At 37.8% G+C, this 24,052-nt stretch overlaps 1 protein-coding gene across 2 annotated transcripts in view; it reads right to left on the reverse strand.

Annotated features, from left to right (window-relative positions):
• The window catches only part of caskin1 (CASK interacting protein 1), a 252,122-nt gene that overhangs the window by 28,112 nt on the left and 199,958 nt on the right, over positions 1-24,052 (reverse strand). Inside the window, exons 12-16 of one of the 2 annotated variants that reach the window (XM_030141014.1) lie at positions 22,145-22,249; positions 20,210-20,328; positions 16,236-16,317; positions 14,552-14,661; positions 7,186-7,296 (exon numbers count right to left, since the gene is read on the reverse strand). In XM_030141014.1, coding sequence (XP_029996874.1) covers positions 7,186-7,296; positions 14,552-14,661; positions 16,236-16,317; positions 20,210-20,328; positions 22,145-22,249 — 527 coding nt within the window. Of the gene's footprint in view, positions 1-7,185; positions 7,297-14,551; positions 14,665-16,235; positions 16,318-20,209; positions 20,329-22,144; positions 22,250-24,052 lie in introns of both variants that reach the window. The other variant, XM_030141016.1, reaches the window with a different exon arrangement.

Genomic DNA, 24,052 nt, shown 5'->3' on the forward strand with positions numbered 1-24,052 from the left:
CATATATGTAAATACACTATTAACTTTAATAATATTTGTTCAGACTCATATATGTAAATACACTATTAACTTTAATAATAATATTTCTTCAGACTCATATATGTAAATGCACTATTAACTATAATAATAATATTTCTTCAGACTCATATATGTAAATACACTATTAACTTTAATAATATTTGTTCAGACTCATATATGTAAATGCACTATTAACTTTAATAATAATATTTTTTCTAGACTCATATATGTAAATGCACTATTAACTTTAATAATAATATTTTTTCTAGACTCATATATGTAAATGCACTATTAACTTTAATAATATTTGTTCAGACTCATATATGTAAATACACTATTAACTTTAATAATATTTGTTCAGACTCATATATGTAAATGCACTATTAACTTTAATAATAATATTTCTTCAGACTCATATATGTAAATACACTATTAACTTTAATAATAATATTTGTTCAGACTCATAGATGTAAATGCACTATTAACTATAATAATAATATTTCTTCAGACTCATATATGTAAATACACTATTAACTTTAATAATATTTGTTCAGACTCATATATGTAAATGCACTATTTTTTTTCTTTTTTTCTTCTTTTTTCCCTTTTTTCTTTCTTTTTTCTTTTATGTAAATACAATATTAACTTTAATAATAATATTTGTTCTTGGATCAGTGATATTTTCAGTCTGTGAATCTGTTGAACTAATTATTCAACAGTACATGAATATATAAAGGTTCTGTCCGGTCCAATTATCAGTCACATATGTTCTGCTATTATCTGTATACATCACTTCAGTTGTAATATGTCTGTTCAGTAAAAGTTTATGATCATATCTGTAGTGGTTTAGTTCCAGTCAGTCTTTTATTGTGATACTGAACAAAGGTCCAAACTGCTGTCGCCGTGTCATAACAGATTTGTGTTCATCAAAACGGATCATTTCCACATTTTGATCCAATATTGATCCCAGCTGTAGTTGAACACCAGAGCTAAAACCCTATGTTTCATTTAGGATCCATTTATGATGAGAACAGCATATTTGGGACATTTGAGTAAAGTGAAAAAAAAAAAACAAAAAAAAGTTTATTTCAAATCCCCATGTTACGCAGCAGGAATTCAAGTATTTTTACCCCAAAATGTTATTTCTGTAAATTGTACCATGTGTCATGTGAAAGTACTTACTGAGACCTATTCATACATGTATTAAACACAGATCAGTTCTTTAGTTTAAACACAGACACTGTTGAACAGGACACGTGTCCCTGTGTCACCACTTGATCTGGCCCATAGATTCTATACATTATTTGTGTGTATGTAGGTGAGTGTGCCACAGAGCATCCATCCAGATCCCCAGAACAGGTGGAGGCAGCAGTGTTGAAGGTGAGGGGAGGGTGTGGGGATAGGTTTATGCATCGTTGTCCTAAAGTTTCATATTTTTACAGTGACAGGATTTAGACCCGACGCTGGCTGCACAACTTAAAAACCAATAAAACTAATAAAAAACTATTATAGTCTGTTGGAAGTTAACCCATAAAGACCCAATCCTACATTTGTGTCAGTTCCCAAATGAATTTTTCTCTCTATTTAACCTTCCTTAAGCGATTTATCACCATTTATTATAACATTATCCTCTGTATTTTACATTTTTTTCAGTCAAAATCAGGTATTTTCCTATATTTAATTTACTGATTGTGTAAATGTTTATAAAAGCTCAGTTTAAAGTTATATTAAAAACAGGGAAAACTGAAGAAAAAGTGACTTTTCCAGTAAAACATTTCAATAACTGAACATAAACCCAGTGTGTCCATCCATTGTCGTTGATCCGACTCCATGGGTTTTACTGGTGAATCGATTTTTCAGTTTTTTAAATTAATTTTGTTCATTTATTTGCTTATTTTCCGTGTTAATTATTATTTTGTACATTTTCTTATTCACTTGTGTTCATTTAATTTATTATTTTACTTATTTTTGTTCATTTTTTTGCCCCCTTTTTATTTTTTTCTTCAAATTACTTCAGTTTGTGGCTTATTTTGTTCATGTTACTAATTATATGATTGATTTATTATTAATTTTTGTTCATTTTATTTAATACTTTGGTTGTGTTTGTTTTCTGCAACATTGATCAATGTTGTAGAAGATGATGGTGTTTATACGGTAACTATGGAGCCTCTGAACGTCCAAATGGGTCATATCTGATGACCATGAAAAGATGAAGAAGTGTATTTTACACCAGTTATTGACATGGATTGATAGGATTAGTGGATCACCAGGTATTAAACTGTTTAGATCAGTAGATGGTTTTGGCTGATCATGGATGTTTGGGTCTTTATGGGTTAAAAGAGGAAAGGCAATATTATACTGACACACAATATTTTGTCTTTTAAACATGTAAAGAATATGTCTATTTACCAAAGCTGTGAAGTCTTGAAGTACAAATACTTTGTTACCTTAGGTAGAAATTTTGGTTCTCTATATTTTATTGGAGTAATTATTTTTCAGCCGACTTTTTACTTTCTACTCCTTACATTTTCAAAATAGCCATGTTACTCCTATTTAATTTCGGCTTATTTTCATTCCAGCTTGTCATCGTTTAAATAAATAAAACTATCCAGATAAATGGCACTATCCAGATAGAGTGAACTGGACTGTGGTTGGATGAGGAGTATAAACATATACCATTCTGACACCCTGTTGGTTCGCACCTGACTTTTTGCTCCATTCATCATATCCTCTGTTCCATGAAACACATGTTAATGCTCAGTCGGACACATATATGGTTCTTTAATACATATGCATTGGACTCAAATGCCTTCATTTTCAGTGTTCATATATGCAGCTGAAACAGGTAACCTAGTGCATCCCAAATGTTTCAACAGTAACCCATAAAGACCCAAACATACACTGGCAACAAAAAGGATCTACTGATCTGAAATGTTTAATACCTGTTGATCCACTAATCCTATCAATCCATGTCAATAACTGATGTAAAATACAGTTCCTCATCTTTTCATGGTCATCAGATATGACCCATTTGGACGTTCAGAGGCTCCGTAGTTACCATGGAAACACCGTCATCTTCTACAGCATTGATTCCCCAGTAAAACCCATGCAGTTGGATCAATGACAGTGGATGGACACACTGGGTTTATGTTCAGTTAATGAGAGATTTTAATAAGAAAGTCACTTTTTCTTCAGTTTTTTCTGTTTTTGATATAATAACCCTCAACTTTAATCTGAGCTTTAACGAACATCTACATGATCAGTGAATTAAATATAGGAAAGCAGGTAATTTTTACTTAAAAATGCAAAATGCAGAGCATAATATTAGAATAAATGGTGATAAATCACTTATGAAATATTAAAAATAGAAATAAAAATTAATTTGGGAACTGTCACAAAAGTGGCACTGGGTCTTTATGGGTTAACATTTTAACATTATAGTCATTACGGCCTTTAGACAAATGTTTTTTGGGAGGTGGGGTAGAGCACTATAGGCCCCTCCCGTTTGGTGCCACTCAAGCTTTTGTCCTAATGGCATTTTTTCCCCTTATATTTACTTTTATATTTTAAGTAGTTTTGAAACCAGTACTTTTACACTTTTACTGGAGTAAAAAGCTTGAGTTAATATTTCAACTAAGCAAAAAAAATATATATACAGGGTGGGGAAGCAAAATTTACAATGAATATTTAGTTGTTTTTTCTCAGCAGGCACTACGTCAATTGTTTTGAAACCAAACATATACTGATGTCATAATCATACCTAACACTATTATCCATACCTTTTCACAAACTTTTGCCCATATGAGTAATCAGGAAAGCAAACGTCAAAGAGTGTGTGATTTGCTGAATGCACTCGTCACACCAAAGGAGATTTCAAAAATAGTTGGAGTGTCCATAAAGACTGTTTATAATGGAAAGAAGAGAATGACTATGAGCAAAACTATTACCAGAAAGTCTGGAAGATACTATTAAAGAAGAATGGGAGAAGTTGTCACCCCAATATTTGAGGAACACTTTCAGGAAGCGTGTGAAGGCAGTTATTGAGAAAGAAGGAGGACACATAGAATAAAAACATTTCCTATTATGTACATTTTCTTGTGGCAAATAAATTCTCATGACTTTCAATAAACTAATTGGTCATACACTGTCTTTCAATCCCTGCCTCAAAATATTGTAAATTTTGCTTCCCCACCCTGTATCTATACAAAAAATGATGAACTATTTAGCTTGTCTACCTTTTTGTTGCATGACCACATATGTTAACCAAAGCTGACAAAGTCACCATTGAGATGTTTTATAAATACATTAATCATACTCTATGTATTTAAGCCAACTTCAAATATTTTACATTCACTTATTTGTGTTGTTTTAAGCTAAACGCTGATCCTTCATTGCATTCATGGAACTTTAACCCATAAAGACCCAGTGGTAGTTTAGTGTCAGTTCATAAATGAATTTTTCTCTTTATTTTTTTAACAAGTTTATTTTTCATTTTTTGGTTCAGATTTAAGTTACATTAAACATTTGAATATTCAGTTTCAGAGGCACTAAGCATGTCCCATTCTTGCCACCCCCTCACCCTCCCACTCCTGGTCCTACATAACATACTTAATGATAGAAATAAAAAAATAGCAAAGTACTCATAAAACAAAACAGGTAAAATAAAAAATAAAGAAAAGAAAGAAGAAAAGAAAAGAATAGAAGCAAAGAAAAGAAAAACAACAGCCTAATAATAGACAAATCTGCTTATTCACAATCACATCCTACACACAAGATGTAGACATGTAGTGTAATCAATATTATTAGAGAGTACACAAGTATATATAGCACGACAAACGGGAAAAAAAAAAGGTGTGTATGGGAAAACTGCACTAAAAGCATTTTTTATACTTTAGAGTGTCTTAAGTTTTTTTTTAGTATTTAATCATGGAGCCCCGCTACTTTAAATTTTTCTCTTTATTTAACCTTTCTTAACTGATTTATCACCGTTTATTAATGTATTATGTCCTGTATTTTGCATTTTTCACTGCAAATCACATATTTTAATTAATTTAATTTCCTGTATTTAATTTAGATGTTCACGAAAACCCAGAGTTAATTCAAAGGTTATTATATCAAAACAATATTAAAAAAAAAAACAGAAAACTGAAGAAAAAGTGTCTTTTTCAGTCAAATCTATCATTAACTGAACATAAACACAGTGTGTTCATCCACTGTTATTGAGTTTACATGACCATAAAAAAACTGAGAGTAATCAGATAATCATGAAAATCACATCTGACACGTTTACATGCACTTCAGAAATTCAATTATCAAAAATTCTGGTTTAGACGCTCCAGTCCATTATCGGATTTGTATGTATGTAATGAATGTAGACTGTATGTTCTGTTCTGTTTATACTTGACTACGTAACTTCTGTTTTCTACCATTTTAATTATGTTTACACATGTGTGGATGTAAAATAAATCATTTAAATCAGATGAACCTGTATACATGCAGGAAGACATCAGAGTATTGGGGACAAATCCAGCTGTGTTAATCTGATTTATTATAATCAGATTACTGCTGTTATCTGATCAAACATATCAGATTACCCTGTTTACATGATCACTTGAATCATCTGATAACTCCAGAAATCAGATAATGATCGGAGTATTGGTGTGGATATAAACAGGCTCATTGATCCAACTCCATGGGTTTTACTGGTGAATCAATGTTGTAGAAGATGATGGTGTTTCCACGGTAACTACGGAGCCTCTGAACGTCCAAATGGGTCATATCTGATGACTATGAAAAGATGAAGAACTGTATTTTACACCAATTATTGACATGGATTGATAGGATTAGTGGATCAACAGGTATTAAACATTGTAAATCTGTGGATTGTTTTAGTTTCTGGTGGATATTTAGGTCTTTGAGGGTTAAATTAACAATGCTATTAAATTTACAATTGGAGCTTTTGCTTTTGAACAAAACAGGATCATTTCCCCCCTAAAATAAAGGAAAAAATGCACAAAATCTGCTGTTTATATGGAAGGAATGTGTGATTTTTACATTGATATAATCTGCAAAAGCCACCAAACTACTGATCAAAATGAGATTTATTGAGAATAGGACTTTCCTTCAAACTCAATAACATGTAAATCCCAAGAAAAATGTACTTTTTCACCAAAATATACCATTAATTGAACATAAACCCAGTGTGTCCATCCACTGTCATTGATCTAACCCCATGGGTTTTACTGGGGAATTAATGTTGTAGAAGATGACGGTGTTTCCACGGTAACTACAGAGCCTCTGAACGTCCAAATATGGTCATATCTGATGACCATGAAAAGATGAAGAACTGTATTTTACACCAATTATTGGCATCTATTGATAGGATTAGTGGATCAACAGGTATCAAACAGGTTAGATCAGTAGATGGTTTTGGTTTTTAAGGGTTAACAGAATAAATAGAGGGTTCTGGATGTTATAAAACTATGAACGCTCCTCATTTTTCCAAGTGTTTGGCTTGTTTTCTCCTCACTTTAGAAGGTTTTGTTCACTTTTATGCCATATTTCAAGGTTTTTTGGTTCATTTTTTCCATATTTTTTCAAGTATTTTGCCCATTTTATTCTCACTTTACAAGTTTTTAATAAAAACAGTTTACCTCAGTTATTCATAGGATAAAATGTATAAAAAACTTTTTATACATTTTATCCTATGAATAACTGAGGTAAACTGTATTTTACACCAATTATTGATATCAATTGATAGGATTAATGGATCAACAGGTATTAAACAGTTTAGATCAGTAGATGGTTTTGGTGTTTGGGTCTTTATGGGTTAATGATAATCACATCATGGTTCTATTGGTTGGTATCAATGCACCATTTTTGGATCTAGAAAAGTTTTTTTTCCACTGTGTCACAGAGAAACTGAGGTAAATACCAAGTGAAGAGGGAGTGGAGATGGTTCCACTGTGACAGGTTTGACAGGAGGCGGGACCAGGACAGTTTGGTTGAGTTGAGTGCTGTGCTTTTCTTTAAAGGAAATGATGTACATGCATCTTGAAAACATCAAGGACAGCACAAATCAAAGTCGCGCAGACTTGTTTCCATTGTGGTCCTTGGAGGTGCCTGTGACCTCTCTGGGGTTCAGGGGTCAGGGGTCAGTTGCCTTACCTCCGGGGTCATTCGGCTAATGGTGGGCAAGTCATACCCAGCGCCCAGGAAGTTTGGAGCGTAGACCTGCAGCTGAAAGTCGCTCAGCCATTGGACAACGGCCTCTGAGCTCTATGGGAGAGAAGACAGGGGGCATGCTGTCACTGGCTCCATGTCTGCGTCTAAAACAGCCACTTTTCCTCCACAGGGCCAAGGCCAGTGAAACAGGGGCCACAATGAAGGGACTAGAGCGGCAGGCTTTGGACATGCCTGCTCCTGTATTTACACTCGTATCAGTCTGGTGTTTCTGGACCATCACAATAATGAAGTGGCTTTAAAACACAGTTAGCTGCTGAGAAGGGGATTGAATTAGCCCTGTTTAGTTCTGCTTGGGCCTGTGGGGAAAACTAGGCTAAAGAGAGGAGGGAGAGAGGCCCTGCCTACCCTAACCCTAACCCAGACCCTAACCCCAAACCCTAACCCTAACCAAGCTAAAGAGAAGAGGGAGAGAGGCCCTGCCTACCTTAACCCTAACCCAGACCCTAACCCCAAACCCTAACCCTAACCAAGCTAAAGAGAGGAGGGAGAGAGGCCCTGCCTACCCTAACCCTAACCCAAACCCTAACCCCAAACCCTAACCCTAACCAAGCTAAAGAGAGGAGGGAGAGAGGCCCTGCCTACCCTAACCCTAACCCAAACCCTAACCCCAAACCCTAACCCTAACCAAGCTAAAGAGAGGAGGGAGAGAGGCCCTGCCTACCCTAACCCTAACCCAGACCCTAACCCCAAACCCTAACCCTAACCAAGCTAAAGAGAAGAGGGAGAGAGGCCCTGCCTACCTTAACCCTAACCCAAACCCTAACCCCAAACCCTAACCCTAACCAAGCTAAAGAGAGGAGGGAGAGAGGCCCTGCCTACCCTAACCCTAACCCAGACCCTAACCCCAAACCCTAACCCTAACCAAGCTAAAGAGAGGAGGGAGAGAGGCCCTGCCTACCCTAACCCTAACCCAGACCCTAACCCCAAACCCTAACCCTAACCAAGCTAAAGAGAAGAGGGAGAGAGGCCCTGCCTACCTTAACCCTAACCCAGACCCTAACCCCAAACCCTAACCCTAACCAAGCTAAAGAGAGGAGGGAGAGAGGCCCTACCTACCCTAACCCTAACCCAGACCCTAACCCCAAACCCTAACCCTAACCAAGCTAAAGAGAAGAGGGAGAGAGGCCCTGCCTACCCTAACCCTAACCCAGACCCTAACCCCAAACCCTAACCCTAACCAAGCTAAAGAGAGGAGGGAGAGAGGCCCTGCCTACCCTAACCCTAACCCAGACCCTAACCCCAAACCCTAACCCTAACCAAGCTAAAGAGAGGAGGGAGAGAGGCCCTGCCTACCCTAACCCTAACCCAGACCCTAACCCCAAACCCTAACCCTAACCAAGCTAAAGAGAGGAGGGAGAGAGGCCCTGCCTACCCTAACCCTAACCCAGACCCTAACCCCAAACCCTAACCAAGCTAAAGAGAGGAGGGAGAGAGGCCCTGCCTACCCTAACCCTAACCCAGACCCTAACCCCAAACCCTAACCCTAACCAAGCTAAAGAGAGGAGGGAGAGAGGCCCTGCCTACCCTAACCCTAACCCAAACCCTAACCCCAAACCCTAACCCTAACCAAGCTAAAGAGAGGAGGGAGAGAGGCCCTGCCTACCCTAACCCTAACCCAGACCCTAACCCCAAACCCTAACCCTAACCAAGCTAAAGAGAAGAGGGAGAGAGGCCCTGCCTACCCTAACCCAGACCCTAACCCCAAACCCTAACCCTAACCAAGCTAAAGAGAGGAGGGAGAGAGGCCCTGCCTACCCTAACCCTAACCCAGACCCTAACCCCAAACCCTAACCAAGCTAAAGAGAGGAGGGAGAGAGGCCCTGCCTACCCTAACCCTAACCCAGACCCTAACCCCAAACCCTAACCCTAACCAAGCTAAAGAGAAGAGGGAGAGAGGCCCTGCCTACCCTAACCCTAACCCAGACCCTAACCCCAAACCCTAACCCTAACCAAGCTAAAGAGAGGAGGGAGAGAGGCCCTGCCTACCCTAACCCTAACCCAGACCCTAACCCCAAACCCTAACCCTAACCAAGCTAAAGAGAGGAGGGAGAGAGGCCCTGCCTACCCTAACCCTAACCCAAACCCTAACCCTAACCAAGCTAAAGAGAGGAGGGAGAGAGGCCCTGCCTACCCTAACCCTAACCCAGACCCTAACCCCAAACCCTAACCAGGCTAAAGAGAGGAGGGAGAGAGGCCCTGCCTACCCTAACCCAGACCCTAACCCCAAACCCTAACCCTAACCAGGCTAAAGAGAGGAGGGAGAGAGGCCCTGCCTACCCTAACCCTAACCCAGACCCTAACCCCAAACCCTAACCAGGCTAAAGAGAGGAGGGAGAGAGGCCCTGCCTACCCTAACCCTAACCTTAACTCTAACAATAATCCTAACCCTAACCTTAACTTTAACCCTAACCTAACCCTAACCCCTAACCACAGAACAACAGCTGTTCCATCTTCATCTGACACTTCACTCATTACACACAGTTCATAACCTACTCAGCTGGTTTTCTGTTAGAGGATACATGTCTAATGTGTCTAAAACAGTGATGGGTAGGTGGTGTGTCGCGACCCAAAAGCTGGTCACAAACCCATTTAGAGTTAGGGCTGTGTATTGGCAAGAATCTAGTAATACGATACAAATCACAATACTAGGATCACGATACGATATATCATGATATATCATGATACTGTTAAAAAGGCAATTTTTTGTTTGTTTCTTTTTGTAAAATGATTATTTCGTTGAAGAATTGAATTTCACCAGAAATATGTACAAATACTAACCACACTTTTATTTGATCACAACAGGATCTAATGCTATATCACAAAATGTTCCTGTTTCAAACTGAAATTCTGTTTTACAGACATTACAGTTTCAGATCCTGTTCAAATGTTCATATTCTATTAGTTCAGAACTAATGTCAGAACATTATTTTTGTGGAAGGAACTAACATTATTTAATAAACGAGAGTTAAACAATAATAAATAAAATGTAAGAAAAAAAGAAAAACAAAAAAACAAAAATGAACCTCCACAAAATCTGCATCTGAATAAATAACTACAAATATTGATACAGTACTTCTTGATATCGATACAGTATTGTGAAATGAAATATCACGATATATTGCAGAACTGATATTTTCTTACACCCCTATTTACAGTGGGTCTGCAGGCCTTTGTCTGAGCAAAAAAGAATATTACGAAACACTAGTTGGACTTTATTAATTGAACTCATTTTGTGTTAAAATGGATGTTAGTGAAATGTTGTGATTGTTCTATCAGCTTTATGATTAATGCTTGAATAAATGACTGAATGCACTTTTAATTTTTACCTGAGCACACTTTTTACTTTTGGTTTAAATGTACCTAATGTACAGCCCTGCCATGAACTGGCGAAATGTCCAGGGTGTACCCTGCCTTTGCCCCTAAGTAGCTGGGATAGGCTCCATGTGACCCCCGTGACCCTAGTGAGGATAAAGTGGGTTCAGAAAATGAATGAATGAATGAATGAATGAATGAATGTACCTAATGTAGTGTTAAAGGGAATATTTCCATATTTTTCATCACCACCTGCTGGTCAGTTTGGTTTATCTTTCTACTTGTCTGTTTGTGATATTCTGTATTTTCTAAGGTTCAAAACACACCATTTTTCATTAAACAAATTTGAGAAGTTTAACTTTAATTAATTTAATTTGGGTTATTTGGGTTATTTAGGGGTGATGGTGGGTCCTGAAGCCAGACCAGTTGAGAACCTCTGGTCTAAAACCTACAATAACTTTGCTGTTTGCTGATTGGTGATAAACAGGCTTAAAGCTCTTCTGTAGTTGTAGATTAAATTTGATGGATTGTATATATTTTAGTGCGTCTACCTGATGTTTATGCAAACAATGCTAACATGCTACAGCTAACATGTACAACTGCAGCTAACAGAGGCTGGTGTTCAGGTTCAGTTACAGCTAAACCACCAGAATGGGTTTCCAGCACCAGGACTTTTCAGAGAGACCAGGGTCTGAATGCAGTCCTGGGTTCTGCAGATCTGCTAAACTTCTTTGATAATTCATAATATGTGTGAGTGAAGCTTTCAGGGCTGAACATTTCTCGTTGGTCAGTGCTCACAGCATTTTATCCCACCTACCATTTTGAAGAAGCTATAGCTGTTTATGCAGGTTTTCAGTGTTTTTTTTAGCATATTCCCAGGGAGTTCTAGATGAAAGCAGGTGACAGATGGAACGATGACTAAGTCCAGGCCCCACTGAACATTTGTTTACAGTTGGTGGTACGGTTGGAAACAGAAATGACGTGTAAAAACTGCGATTAGTAAAACAGTCAGAAGGAATACTTTAGTTCCTGGGACATAAATTCCAGTGACTTTGGACTGAAATATGGCTATAAGCTCAAACTATAGTTCTAATATATAACCCACATATACATTTGTAATGTGAAGAAAAAAATGAAAAACAAAAAACACCTTACTAGTAATGTTTTCTAACTGATACAACCTACTGCTAAAAAGGACACACTGATGTGTAACTTGGTTGAAATAGTTGCTAATTAGCTGCGTGGTCCAGTTCTAAACACTGATGGCTAAAGCTAACACTACACTTTTAAAACATAACCCATATGTGGGCTAACATTTGTGATGTGAAGATGAAATTGATTTAAAAAAAAATAATAACTTTAAGTACTGCTTAATTATTATGATTTATTATTTTTAAATAGGTTTGTGGAAAAAAAAAAAAAGCAAACATTTTTTAAAAAATTTACATTTCACAAATAATTTCACAAAAACAATGTGCTAACAGCTATAGTCACACATTTCCTTCCTACTAGGTCTGAAACATTTTTCTTTTTATATCTATATTTTAAAAAGTCTAGGTGAGACTTTCTTTAGACGTGAATGGAACAAAAACTAAAAAGGTTTGAAAGTAAAATACTAATAGTAGCTGAGGATTCCAGACTGTGTTTATGCACCTTACTAGTAATGTTTTCTAACTGATCCAACCCACTGCTGACAAGGACACACTGATGTGTAACTTGGTTGAAATAGTTGCTAATTTAGCTGCGTGCTCCAGTTCTAAACACTGACGGTTAAAGCTAGCACTTCACTTTTAAAACATAACCCATATATGGGCTAACATTTGTGATGTGAAGATTAAATTGATTAAAAAAAAAATAATTTGAAGTACTGCTTAATTATTATGATTTATTTATTTTATTTTAAATATGTTTGTGAAAAAAGCTAACTATTTTTTTTTTAAAATTTACATTTCACAAATAATTTTACAAAAACAATGTGCTAACAGCTAGGCACACATTTCCTTCCTACTAGGTCTGAAACATTTTTTTTCTTTTAATATCTATATTTGAAAGAAGTCTAGCTGAGACTTTCTTTAGATGTGAATGGAACAAAAACTAAAAAAGGTTTGAAAGTAAAATACTAATAGTAGCTGAGGATTCCAGACTGTGTTTATGCACCTTACTAGTAATGTTTTCTAACTGATCCAACCCACTGCTGACAAGGACACACTGATGTGTAACTTGGTTGAAATAGTTGCTAATTTAGCTGCGTGCTACAGTTCTAAACACTGACGGTTAAAGCTAGCACTTCACTTTTAAAACATAACCCATATATGGGCTAACATTTGTGATGTGAAGATTAAATTGATTAAAAAAAAAATAATTTGAAGTACTGCTTAATTATTATGATTTATTTATTTTATTTTAAATATGTTTGTGAAAAAAGCTAACTATTTTTTTTTTAAAATTTACATTTCACAAATAATTTTACAAAAACAATGTGCTAACAGCTAGGCACACATTTCCTTCCTACTAGGTCTGAAACATTTTTTTTCTTTTAATATCTATATTTGAAAGAAGTCTAGCTGAGACTTTCTTTAGATGTGAATGGAACAAAAACTAAAAAAAGGTTTGAAAGTAAAATACTAATAGTAGCTGAGGATTCCAGACTGTGTTTATGCACCTTACTAGTAATGTTTTCTAACTGATCCAACCCACTGCTGACAAGGACACACTGATGTGTAACTTGGTTGAAATAGTTGCTAATTAGCTCCAGTTCTAAACAGTGATGGGTGACAGCAGAGCCCCAGGACCGGGTGTCCACCTAAAACCACTACAGGACTCCTTCCCACACACTGTTTCCCACCCACATCCCTCATGTCCACCTAGTCATTCTCCTTTCTCTCTGTCCAGTCTTTCTCCTCATGCTCTCGTCTTTCCTTTCATGTTTCGCTGAAACCCTCAAAGCTCGTTGGTTCTCCTTCCTGTCTGTCTTCATTCTTACACTAACGAGGGAAATGTCAGGACGCTGGGTGCTGAGGAATCAGGACTCTAGCTAACAGATGGCCATGAGAACATGGCTTAAATGACAGCACACACACAAACACACACACACACACACACACACACACACACAGGGGCACGTAGCACATACACACTCACCATGACCACCTGCTGTTTAAATATGTTCATTATTTTATCAGGCTTGAAATCATTATACAATTAGATTTGAACTTAATTATTGGCCTTAATTGTTGGCACACACACAAACGCACACACACACTCACACTCTCACACATACACACACACACACACACACAGCCTACAGTACATGCCAGCTTACTGTACATGATGTAAGATCATATTCACACTTCTTGTGCCGAGCTAGTCCACCCACGCCACGCACACTGCTGGGTACCTGCCAGGGTGCGTGCACACACACACACACACACACACACACACACACATACACACACACACACACACACACACACACTAATATCTGCTCAGCTACAGTAATGCTTGCCTGAGGTGCATCTACCAACGATCAAATCAGAGACATCTATCTTAGCAAAAGATGATCAAATACTGCAATGGAAGAGAAGAGAGAAGCTGCAACTTAAAGGCGTGAAGAACGATGAGTAAGCAGGTAAGAAAGAGAGAAGCAGCAGAAGAAAAGACAGGATTCTCTCACACTCAGAACGCAGGATTTCTCACTCAAATGTTCATCCAAGACCAAGCTGTAGATCCTCCACTCAGACTCACCGTGTCATGGCTACATCCAAACACTCGCAGCACGGACGAGGCCAGTTGCGAGAGAAACCGCTGGGACATCTTGCAGTGTGTGTGTGTGTGTGTGTGAATATGTAAATACGTGTGTGTGTGTGTGTATATGTGTGAGTGTGTTGTGATTAATGTGACTGAAGAGCTACATTTTCATGGTGCTGATAGTGGTGACTGTATGTGTGAGAGTAGAGCAGACTTGGGACTGTCCTACCTTCCCCTCACATGGCCCCTCCCCCTTCCTGGTTGGCGCGGCGTCGTAAGGCGGTGCTTCGTGGAGCGGACAGCCCGATTGGCTTGATGTCCGAGAGGAGCCGGTGGAGCCTGCTGCGAGACAAACCATTGGACACTTTTGAAGCAGTTGGACTTTTACCGTAAACAAATCAACAAATGGTTCACACAGTTTTTTTTTTCACCGACTGATACTTGTCAATCTCCTTCTCAAGATCTGACAAACAACCAATCAGAGTCTTGCTTTTGAAGATTTTACCCTGTTCTACAATTTCTTAGAAAATATCTGCTTCAGACATTAAATGTAAGATGAATCAGAAAACAAATGACCTAAGGGCTGTTTTAGCTCATGTTTTCACTATATACGATGGTGTTATTCCACATATATGTTGGTTTATGTACATTTATGTAATAGATTTATAAACGTTCCACTGATAGAACCTGTAAAGTGAATTTTTTATCACGTGCAGACAGTGTTTTTGAGGTAGATCTGGTAGCTCTGACACTAATATTCCTTTTGAATTAAACCCATTCTCTCATTAATTCTCAGAATTTCACATTTTGGCCCAAGACCGTGTCATAGAAACTACAACCAACCAGCATTTAGGATAAATTTTTCTCAACACTGATTTTTTTTTAATTCATGACTATAATTTTACATATTTTACCTCAAAATATCTATAACATTTTTCCTGCTCTGACTATAAATATTAATTTTGTACCACAACTGACCATCTACTTTCATTACATCTCACTTACACTTTAACGAAATATTGATGTTTCTAAACTATATGGACATAAATATTGGGACACATCATGTCTACAGCTGTAAGATGTCCTGTTCATGAGGATCAGACACAGAAACATCAATATTAATAATCAATATGATATGTATCCAATTTAAAATAAAACTCTATTCTGACATTTGTCATTATTGTTTTGTATCCCAGACCCCTGTTAGAAAAGAAACACCTGAATTCAATGTGTCCACATACTTTTGTCAATTTGTGTATGGCTATGAGGCTAATGATATGGTAATTAAAATATTTTAATAACAGTACACAAGGGTTAATAATAGCATCATACACGTTTGTTAGATTAAGTTTTTTGTCAACACACTAAGAATGTTGACTGATTTTTTTCCAATAGCTTTACAAGTATTTATTGAATTTTTCTAACTTATGACTCATGTTATTTTTAACTCTCCACTTAGATTTGATTTTTTTTAAAAATCAAATACATAGTTAATTATGAACTTATGAACACTTAAATACACTTTTATTAACAATTAAGCATGTTTTTACTCAGTTTTTACTAACTGCTTTCATTGACTTACTGCTTTTTGTATCTGTTAACAGTAAAGTATGAATAATGTCTTATAAAGGTTAATACATGTAATCTAAGGCTTTTCCTTTTTCATCTTAATATTAAGTGTAACTGACATTTTAAAGTCTGAGTTCTTTGTAAAACTCTGCTGCTTCTTGGTTTTCATCTTCTCCTCTTGATTTCAAAAACAGTTCATTCTCATCAACATCAGCACTTCAAAGGAAGGTTACTGTGAAACCATGTCATTAATCGTTAAGCTCATTAAAGTAAAATACAGAATATAAACTAAAGAAAAACTAAAGAGAACTGCCCCCCCCCCCTCGCTGTGGCTCCCGTCCTACCTGTGGGCTGGTCCACTGACTTGGACTGCTCCAGTAAATGCTCCTTGGCTTTGGCCGACTGGGACAAGACTGTAGCTAAAAGCTGCAAACACACACACAGATATATAAAAATACATACACACTCATGTGGACACACACCACAAGAACACAGCACAAGAAACTGTGACTACAGCAGACAGTTTATTCACCAAACTAAACTGTAAAAAGGAATAATTAACCCTGGTGTTAATGTATCCAAACCACTTCCTTCAATGTTTCCTCACACAAGCAGTTCAAAAACAGTGCAGTAACCCTGCAAAAGTCAATTATGTGCAATAAGTTGTGCAATTACAATACAATTACAATGTTTATTCAACATTTATTAAAATATAAATGCAATAATTCAGTCTGTGGTTCTGTTATTATTCCAGTTCAGTCTGTGGTTGTTATTAGTCCAGTCCAGTTCAGTCTGTGGTTCTGTTAATAGTCCAGTTCAGTCTGTGGTTCTGTTAATAGTCCAGTTCAGTCTGTGGTTCTGTTATTATTCCAGTTCAGTCTGTGGTTCTGTTATTATTCCAGTTCAGTCTGTGGTTCCATTATTAATCAAGTTCAGTCTGTGGTTCTGTTATTATTCCAGTTCAGTCTGTGGTTCCATTATTAATCAAGTTCAGCCTGTGGTTCTGTTATTAGTCTGGTCCAGTCTGTGGTTCTGTTAATAGTCCAGTTCAGTCTGTGGTTCTGTTATTAGTCTGGTCCAGTCTGTGGTTCTGTTAATAGTCCAGTTCAGTCTGTGGTTCTGTTATTATTCCAGTTCAGTCTGTGGTTCTGTTATTATTCCAGTTCAGTCTGTGGTTCCATTATTAATCAAGTTCAGTCTGTGGTTCTGTTATTATTCCAGTTCAGTCTGTGGTTCCATTATTAATCAAGTTCAGCCTGTGGTTCTGTTATTAGTCTGGTCCAGTCTGTGGTTCTGTTAATAGTCCAGTTCAGTCTGTGGTTCTGTTATTAGTCTGGTCCAGTCTGTGGTTCTGTTAATAGTCCAGTTCAGTCTGTGGTTCTGTTAATAGTCCAGTTCAGTCTGTGGTTCTGTTATTAGTCTGGTCCAGTCTGTGGTTCTGTTAATAGTCCAGTTCAGTCTGTGGTTCTGTTATTATTCCAGTTCAGTCTGTGGTTCTGTTATTATTCCAGTTCAGTCTGTGGTTCCATTATTAATCAAGTTCAGCCTGTGGTTCTGTTATTAGTCTGGTCCAGTCTGTGGTTCTGTTAATAGTCCAGTTCAGTCTGTGGTTCTGTTATTAGTCTGGTCCAGTCTGTGGTTCTGTTAATAGTCCAGTTCAGTCTGTGGTTCTGTTATTAGTCCAGTCCAGTTCCATCTGTGGTTCTGACACTGTGGTTCCAGTTCAGTCTGTGGTTCTGACACTGTAGTACTAGTTCAGTGTGGACCGTGCCTGGCTATAAATGTGCTGGCTGGATGTTTTTCTGGTTTGTAAAAGTGCCTTCCTTGCAGTATTACTGAACCCTTCTGCTGCTGAACCGGTCTGAACCCTTCTGCTGCTGAACTGGACTGAACCCTTCTGCTGGTGAACAGGTCTGAACCCTTCTGCTGCTGAACCGGTCTGAACCCTTCTGCTGCTGCACCAGTCTGAACCCTTCTGCTGCTGAACCAGACTGAACCCTTCTGCTGCTGAACCGTCTGAACCCTTCTGCTGCTGAACCGGTCTGCCATGTGCAGGTGGATGTTTGTATGAATACAGAACCATCTGGACCCGTACAGTACAGCCTGTCTCTGTCCCCCGGACGAATGCCTGGGACTCTACATACTGATAATGGTTCTATATTGAACTGTTCGGAACCCTTCTATTATCCTCAAATATTACTATAATTACATATTAATATAAGGGTATAACACATTTTACCCCTAGGGTCAATCTGACCCCAGGGATATTTACCTCCAGAAAATGATTTACATTAAATTGTTGACCAACTTTTTATGTCAGGCACTTTGTTTATTACTATTATTAACCCATAAATACCCACTGGTACTTCTCTGGCAGCTCCTACATGAATTTGTCTCTCTATTTAACCCTTCTTAAATGATTTATCACTGTTTATTGTAATATCTTTTGTAATTTTGCTTTCTTTGTGTAAATCATGTATTTTCCAATATTTAATTCACTGATTATGTAGATGTTCATTAAAGCTCAGACTAAATTCAAAGGATATTAGATCAAATCAGAAACAAATAAGGACAAATTTACTTTTTCCTGAAAAAATATCATTAACTAAACATAAAAACAAAAGTCTCCATCCACTGTCATTGATCCAACTCACTACGGAGCCTCTGAATGTCCAAATGGGTCATATCTGATGACCATGAAAAGATGAATAACTGTATTTTACACCAATTATTGACATGTACTGATAGGATTAGTGGATCAACAGGTATTAAACAGTTTAGATCAGCAGATGGTTTAGGTTAAAGGTGAACCTCTGCTGAGGTTCCAGGACTGGGGAACAGACACTAAAATGTGACGTGCAAACACTGCAGACCACTGATTGGTCAGAATTGTCTCTGTAACCCGCCGTTTTACAAAAACCAGATGCAGACGTTGACAGTAAATATAGCGGTAGGTTAATCAACATGTTGACAGCCCAAAAAACTACATCACAGTCCTTGGTGGCCAATGTAAAAATTCAGCATGAGCTTGACAAGACAACACGCAACGAGCGAGTTTATCAGCAACTCTCTGAGCAGACAACACGGAAGTAACGTGCCACATCGCTATGACGACCAGGTACTGTAAAGTCGGTAGTATCCTGTAATGGAAATGGTCTCCAGGAATAGGACCTGGTACCCGAGTCGAGCCGAATCAAGTCGAGCCGAGCTGAGTCGAGCCGATTCCACATAGTGGAAATGCAGCATAAGAGTTCACCCCATGGACAAAAACGAGATGTGCTGTTTCACCTTTTAAGATGCGAAATGTTACTGTGTCAACTCAAATGTCATGTTTGGCTAAATTTTGTGTTTTGTGAAATTGTGAATTGTTGTATTTTCCTTTTGTTTACCTATCTTTTGTGGAGTGTTAATTTTAAAAGCCTCTAAAACACCCAGGTTTTGTGAAATATTGTGTTTTGTAAACTTGTATCATGTTTTACCTTTCAGGAATGCATTTTTATTCCCTTTGTGTACACAGTTTGTTTGCTTATTTATTTATTTTGAATATTTACAATAAAATCAAACAACAAAAGAATTAGATAAAAAACAAATTAAACCATTCAAAAAGGAGTGGGATGAAGTTTCACTTATAATCTCCCGCCCCTTTACCCCATAAACCCATAAATGTATTTTTGTGAATGTATAACATGTATAAGCACTGATAAACTGTCCAAATACAGTTTTTAGCAGTGGATTGGACAACTTAGTGTCATTGAAAATTATATATATATATATATATATATATATATATATATATATATATATATATATATATATATATATATATATGTGTGTGTGTGTGTGTGTGTGTAATTTGATTGTTTTAATACATGTAAATATTCTTTTAATACATGTAAATATTCTTTATTAAACATTAAAAAGTCAAAAAAATATGCAAAATCTCATGTAAAGTTAGGGCAAAAAAATGTATTTTAATTATGAAAAATTACTGTATTTTTATGAGATGGTTATTTTCCGTTACTTTACAGTATTTTTTCGGCACCCCTGCTGCCGGAATATTTTTTTACGGGTATTTTTTTTGTAGTGCACATAAAAGTAAACTCTTTCCTTTTCATAACAATCATATACATATCAGACACAAAAGTACACTATCCATTTCACAACAAAAATGCACAAAAATAAACTGTCATTTCTTGGTAGTTTTTCTGATCTGTCAGTCTAAAACGTGTCTAAAACATCCAGAGTCTTTCCCTCCTTTATCCTACCTGTGCATCTCCTGGTTTTTACAGACATTTGTAAAGGTGTGTGTGTTGTGTACCTTAACACCTTCGGCCTGTGCGTGCAGTATATGTGCGGCGCTGCCTGCGCTCTGGCCACTGCCCGATGACCTGACGCTGGTCACACTGCCGGAGCTGCCCACGCTGCTGCGATCTCCACCTGCAAACCACACACACACAAACACACACACATATACACAAAAACCCATACATACATCCGCACACATGTGCAACCACCCAAACAGTACATATCGATTTTGTGCATAAAATGCACACATGCAACAAACAGATGGATGCATACAGACACACACACACACACACACGCACACACACACACGCACACAAACACACACACATTGAGTGGTTTAGCTGATATCCCAAGCAAAGTGGTAACAGGTGTGACTCTCCTTTGAAATGCACTGGGCAGCTTATGATCGGATGGACAGGACGGACAGAGACAGACAAGGACAGACAGACAGGGTCATGGATCACAGAGCGACAGGTGGGAAACACAAGACACACCTCGCATTTACACACACCTCTGCTTTTACACCTTCTCTCACTTGTTTGTTTGCTAAGTGGTGTGTTTTTTTTTCGCTCATACAAAAACATCTTCATACATCCAGTTGGAGAGACACAGACTGTAGACCGATGCAGATGGCTGCAGTCCTACACAGAAGGCCACTGAGTCCAGCTAAGCTTCAAATGGAGGGGGAGCGGGATGTGGTAGACGATCTGGAGCAGCTCAAAGAGTATCTGAAAGCCTTCCAACCAGGGACCGAGCCCACCCCTGAGGACCATTCCATACACGTCTGGACACGCTGCCAGCGATACCATACATTAATGATCCAGTGAAGCCCCGATACGATACAATACGTTTGACCCCTGTTCATGATGCCATTCATTAATGATTTGACAACGATTTGACTTTATACAATGTGATACGGTTTGATATGATTCATGATGCGATTTAACACAGTACAAAGAATGTACACGTCCACATCTGGGTTCAAATATCCCAGTTCTTCTGCCCTCGCTCTGTGCCTGTGAAGGATGGATTTGATACTGGATTGTTTTCTATAAAGCAAACCAATGAAACCAACTTAAAAAGAAGGTGCAGTTCAATCTGGTTCAAACAGAGGACAGTTTTATTCCTAATAAACACTAAATCACAGTGTTTAGTATTACCTCTGCCAAGGAACGGCAGAGGTTATGTTTTCATTGAAGTTTGATTGTTTTTCTGTCTGTTTGTTTGTCTATTAGCAAGATAACTCAAAAAGTTATGGACGGATTTGGATTAAATTTTCAGGAAATGTTGATACTGACACAAGGAACATGTGATTAAATTTTGGTGATTGGGTGGGTGGGCGGGGGGGGTGTCTGCGCTCTCCGAGTGCTTTTCTAGTTACATTTGTTTTTAATCTCATTTTCTACTTATTCAGTACATTTATTTAGTCAGTTTCTTTTTGACCTCTTAATAAATAAGGTCCGCTGAATGTCTCCTTTCCACCTGTCGTCTCCCTCCCTTCATGTTTGTTGTTTACTAACTGCCACCCGCCTCCCGCATGTTTGAATAACAAAACGGCAAAAGATAGTGAGTTCAAGGTGCCTCGGAAACACGGATGCAGAGGAGATCAACTATGTAATAACTGATGAAACCACGGGTTTTACCGATGCAGACACGCTAAGAAAAACACATTGCGCATTTAGCCGGCAGCTGAAGCTACTGGTGCAGTTGCATCGCAAACGTCTGTCTTGGACCACCGACTCAAATCAGTGAATCTGTCCATTCCTACTTCCAACAGCATCACCTGGACCACTAAAGGGTGGATGGAGTCACCTCAGGGGGGACACGTCCCATATTGTTGATGCTTGTAAAGGCCAAGCAGAAGCGCTTGTGCAGATACTGTTTGAGCCCTGGGCAGAGTTTAGGGTGTCGGGGGGGTTGAAGGCTCAGCGCAGCGCGGCTTCGTTACCTGCCACAGGCTTGCGCAGTACCCAGATCTCTTCATTGGAGCCTCCATGGGGCCCGCTGGACGGGGTAGGAGAGCTGTGAGGACTTGCCTCTGAGCCGCGACAACCTTCAACACAGAACACCACTGTTAGCTGCTAGCGCCCCTACCCTGGCCTGGTTACCATCCTCCTTGTGCTGTTTAACCCTTTAAAACCATTTGGATCATATTTGCTACACTAGGTTCTGAGACCACTATCTCATCAACAAGATCAATACTGTCCTTAAAAACCTGTTGTATTTGACCTGATATGTGTTTTCTGCCCCTTGACCTGCTGAATTATCATTTTAAGGGCTTTTCTTTCCTTTTGCCTTTTTCAATATGGCCACTATCATTAAATCATCTACACATGTTTTGCAGTAATTTTCAAAAAGTTATGCTAAGAAGAACATTTATATTGTTATTATTATTTTTTTTAAATGAGTACTTATATATAAGGTATATAAGGTATATATAAGGTACAAAAATATAAATAAAATTCCTGTGAGAAAATTTAAGAAAAAGTGTCTTTTTCAGTCCAATCTCTCATTAACTGAACATAAACCCAGTGTGTCCATCCACTGTCGTTGATCCAACTCCATGGGTTTTACTGGTGAATCAATGTTGTAGAAGATGACGGTGTTTCCACGGTAACTACGGAGCCTCTGAACATCCAAATGGATCATACCTGATGACTATGAAAAGATGAAGAACTGTATTTTACACCACTTATTTACATGTATTGATAGGATTAGTGAATCAGAAGTTATTAAACAGTTTAGATCAGTAGATGCTTTTAGTTGGTGGTGGATGTTTGGGTCTTTATTGGTCTTTTTTTCTAATAAACTGACCCTTCCTGCCGACTGATACAATGTGAAATATTGGTATAACTTACACTTTCAGTAGTCTCTTATTAAAGTTCACTTGGTTTCCACCGGATAATGTTTGTATTTGACCAGATGTCACTGCTCTGATGTCTAATTAACATATGGGACTTTGATTCCTACCAGGGACAGGGAACGTAAAGGGTAAAAAGGGGGTTAAATAAATTCATGTCAAAGGACTAGAGGTACAAAGGGACCAGTAGGAGAGCCAGGTGATGGGTTAAAAGCGGATTGAAGATGTCTTTAGGAGGATATAGAACTTTCAAACTCTTCCACTCCATCCTTTCTCACCGTCTGTCACATACATGCTCACGCAAAAACACAAACATACACAGAAAAAATACAGCATATATATATATACATATATATAGATATGAAAACATTTATATACTAATCGTACATAAATAAATCCATAACATGAGTATATTTGTGTATATACACATATATGCCATAATGTACATACACATACATATATAATGCATCCATTAGTGTGTGATTATATATGTAGGCCTTTTCAGAATGGGGCTGCTGTAGTGCATTTAGAGAGAGTCATAAACCATTATAACCATCCCAGTAAGGGTTTATAAATGGTTTATATGTGCAACCAACAGTGCTCCAGAGAAAACACACACATTGAAAAAGTTTCGTTTGCTGTCAAGTAACGTCACAAATCCTCGTTGCAGCCATTTTGCATCATCCAGAAGACAGCAGACAAAGAGTGAATGGGTTTTAACAGTCAGTAATCTGATTACACTGATCTACAATGATTTACAAATGATCTGCCTCTGAGATTAAATGTGCTAAATGTTAGGCTACGTATTTTAATCAGATTAATTGGAAAACAAATGACCAAAGTGCTGATTTAATGATGTTTTCAAGGTATATGATGGTGTGTTATTCCACATATATGTTGATTTATGTACATTTTTACAACAGATTTATAAATGTTCCACTGATAGAACCTGTACAGTGAATGTATTGTCATGTGCAGACAGTGTTTTGAAATAGA

Source organism: Sphaeramia orbicularis, chromosome 8 (assembly GCF_902148855.1).
Source record: "Sphaeramia orbicularis chromosome 8, fSphaOr1.1, whole genome shotgun sequence".
NCBI classification, from domain to species: domain Eukaryota; kingdom Metazoa; phylum Chordata; class Actinopteri; order Kurtiformes; family Apogonidae; genus Sphaeramia; species Sphaeramia orbicularis.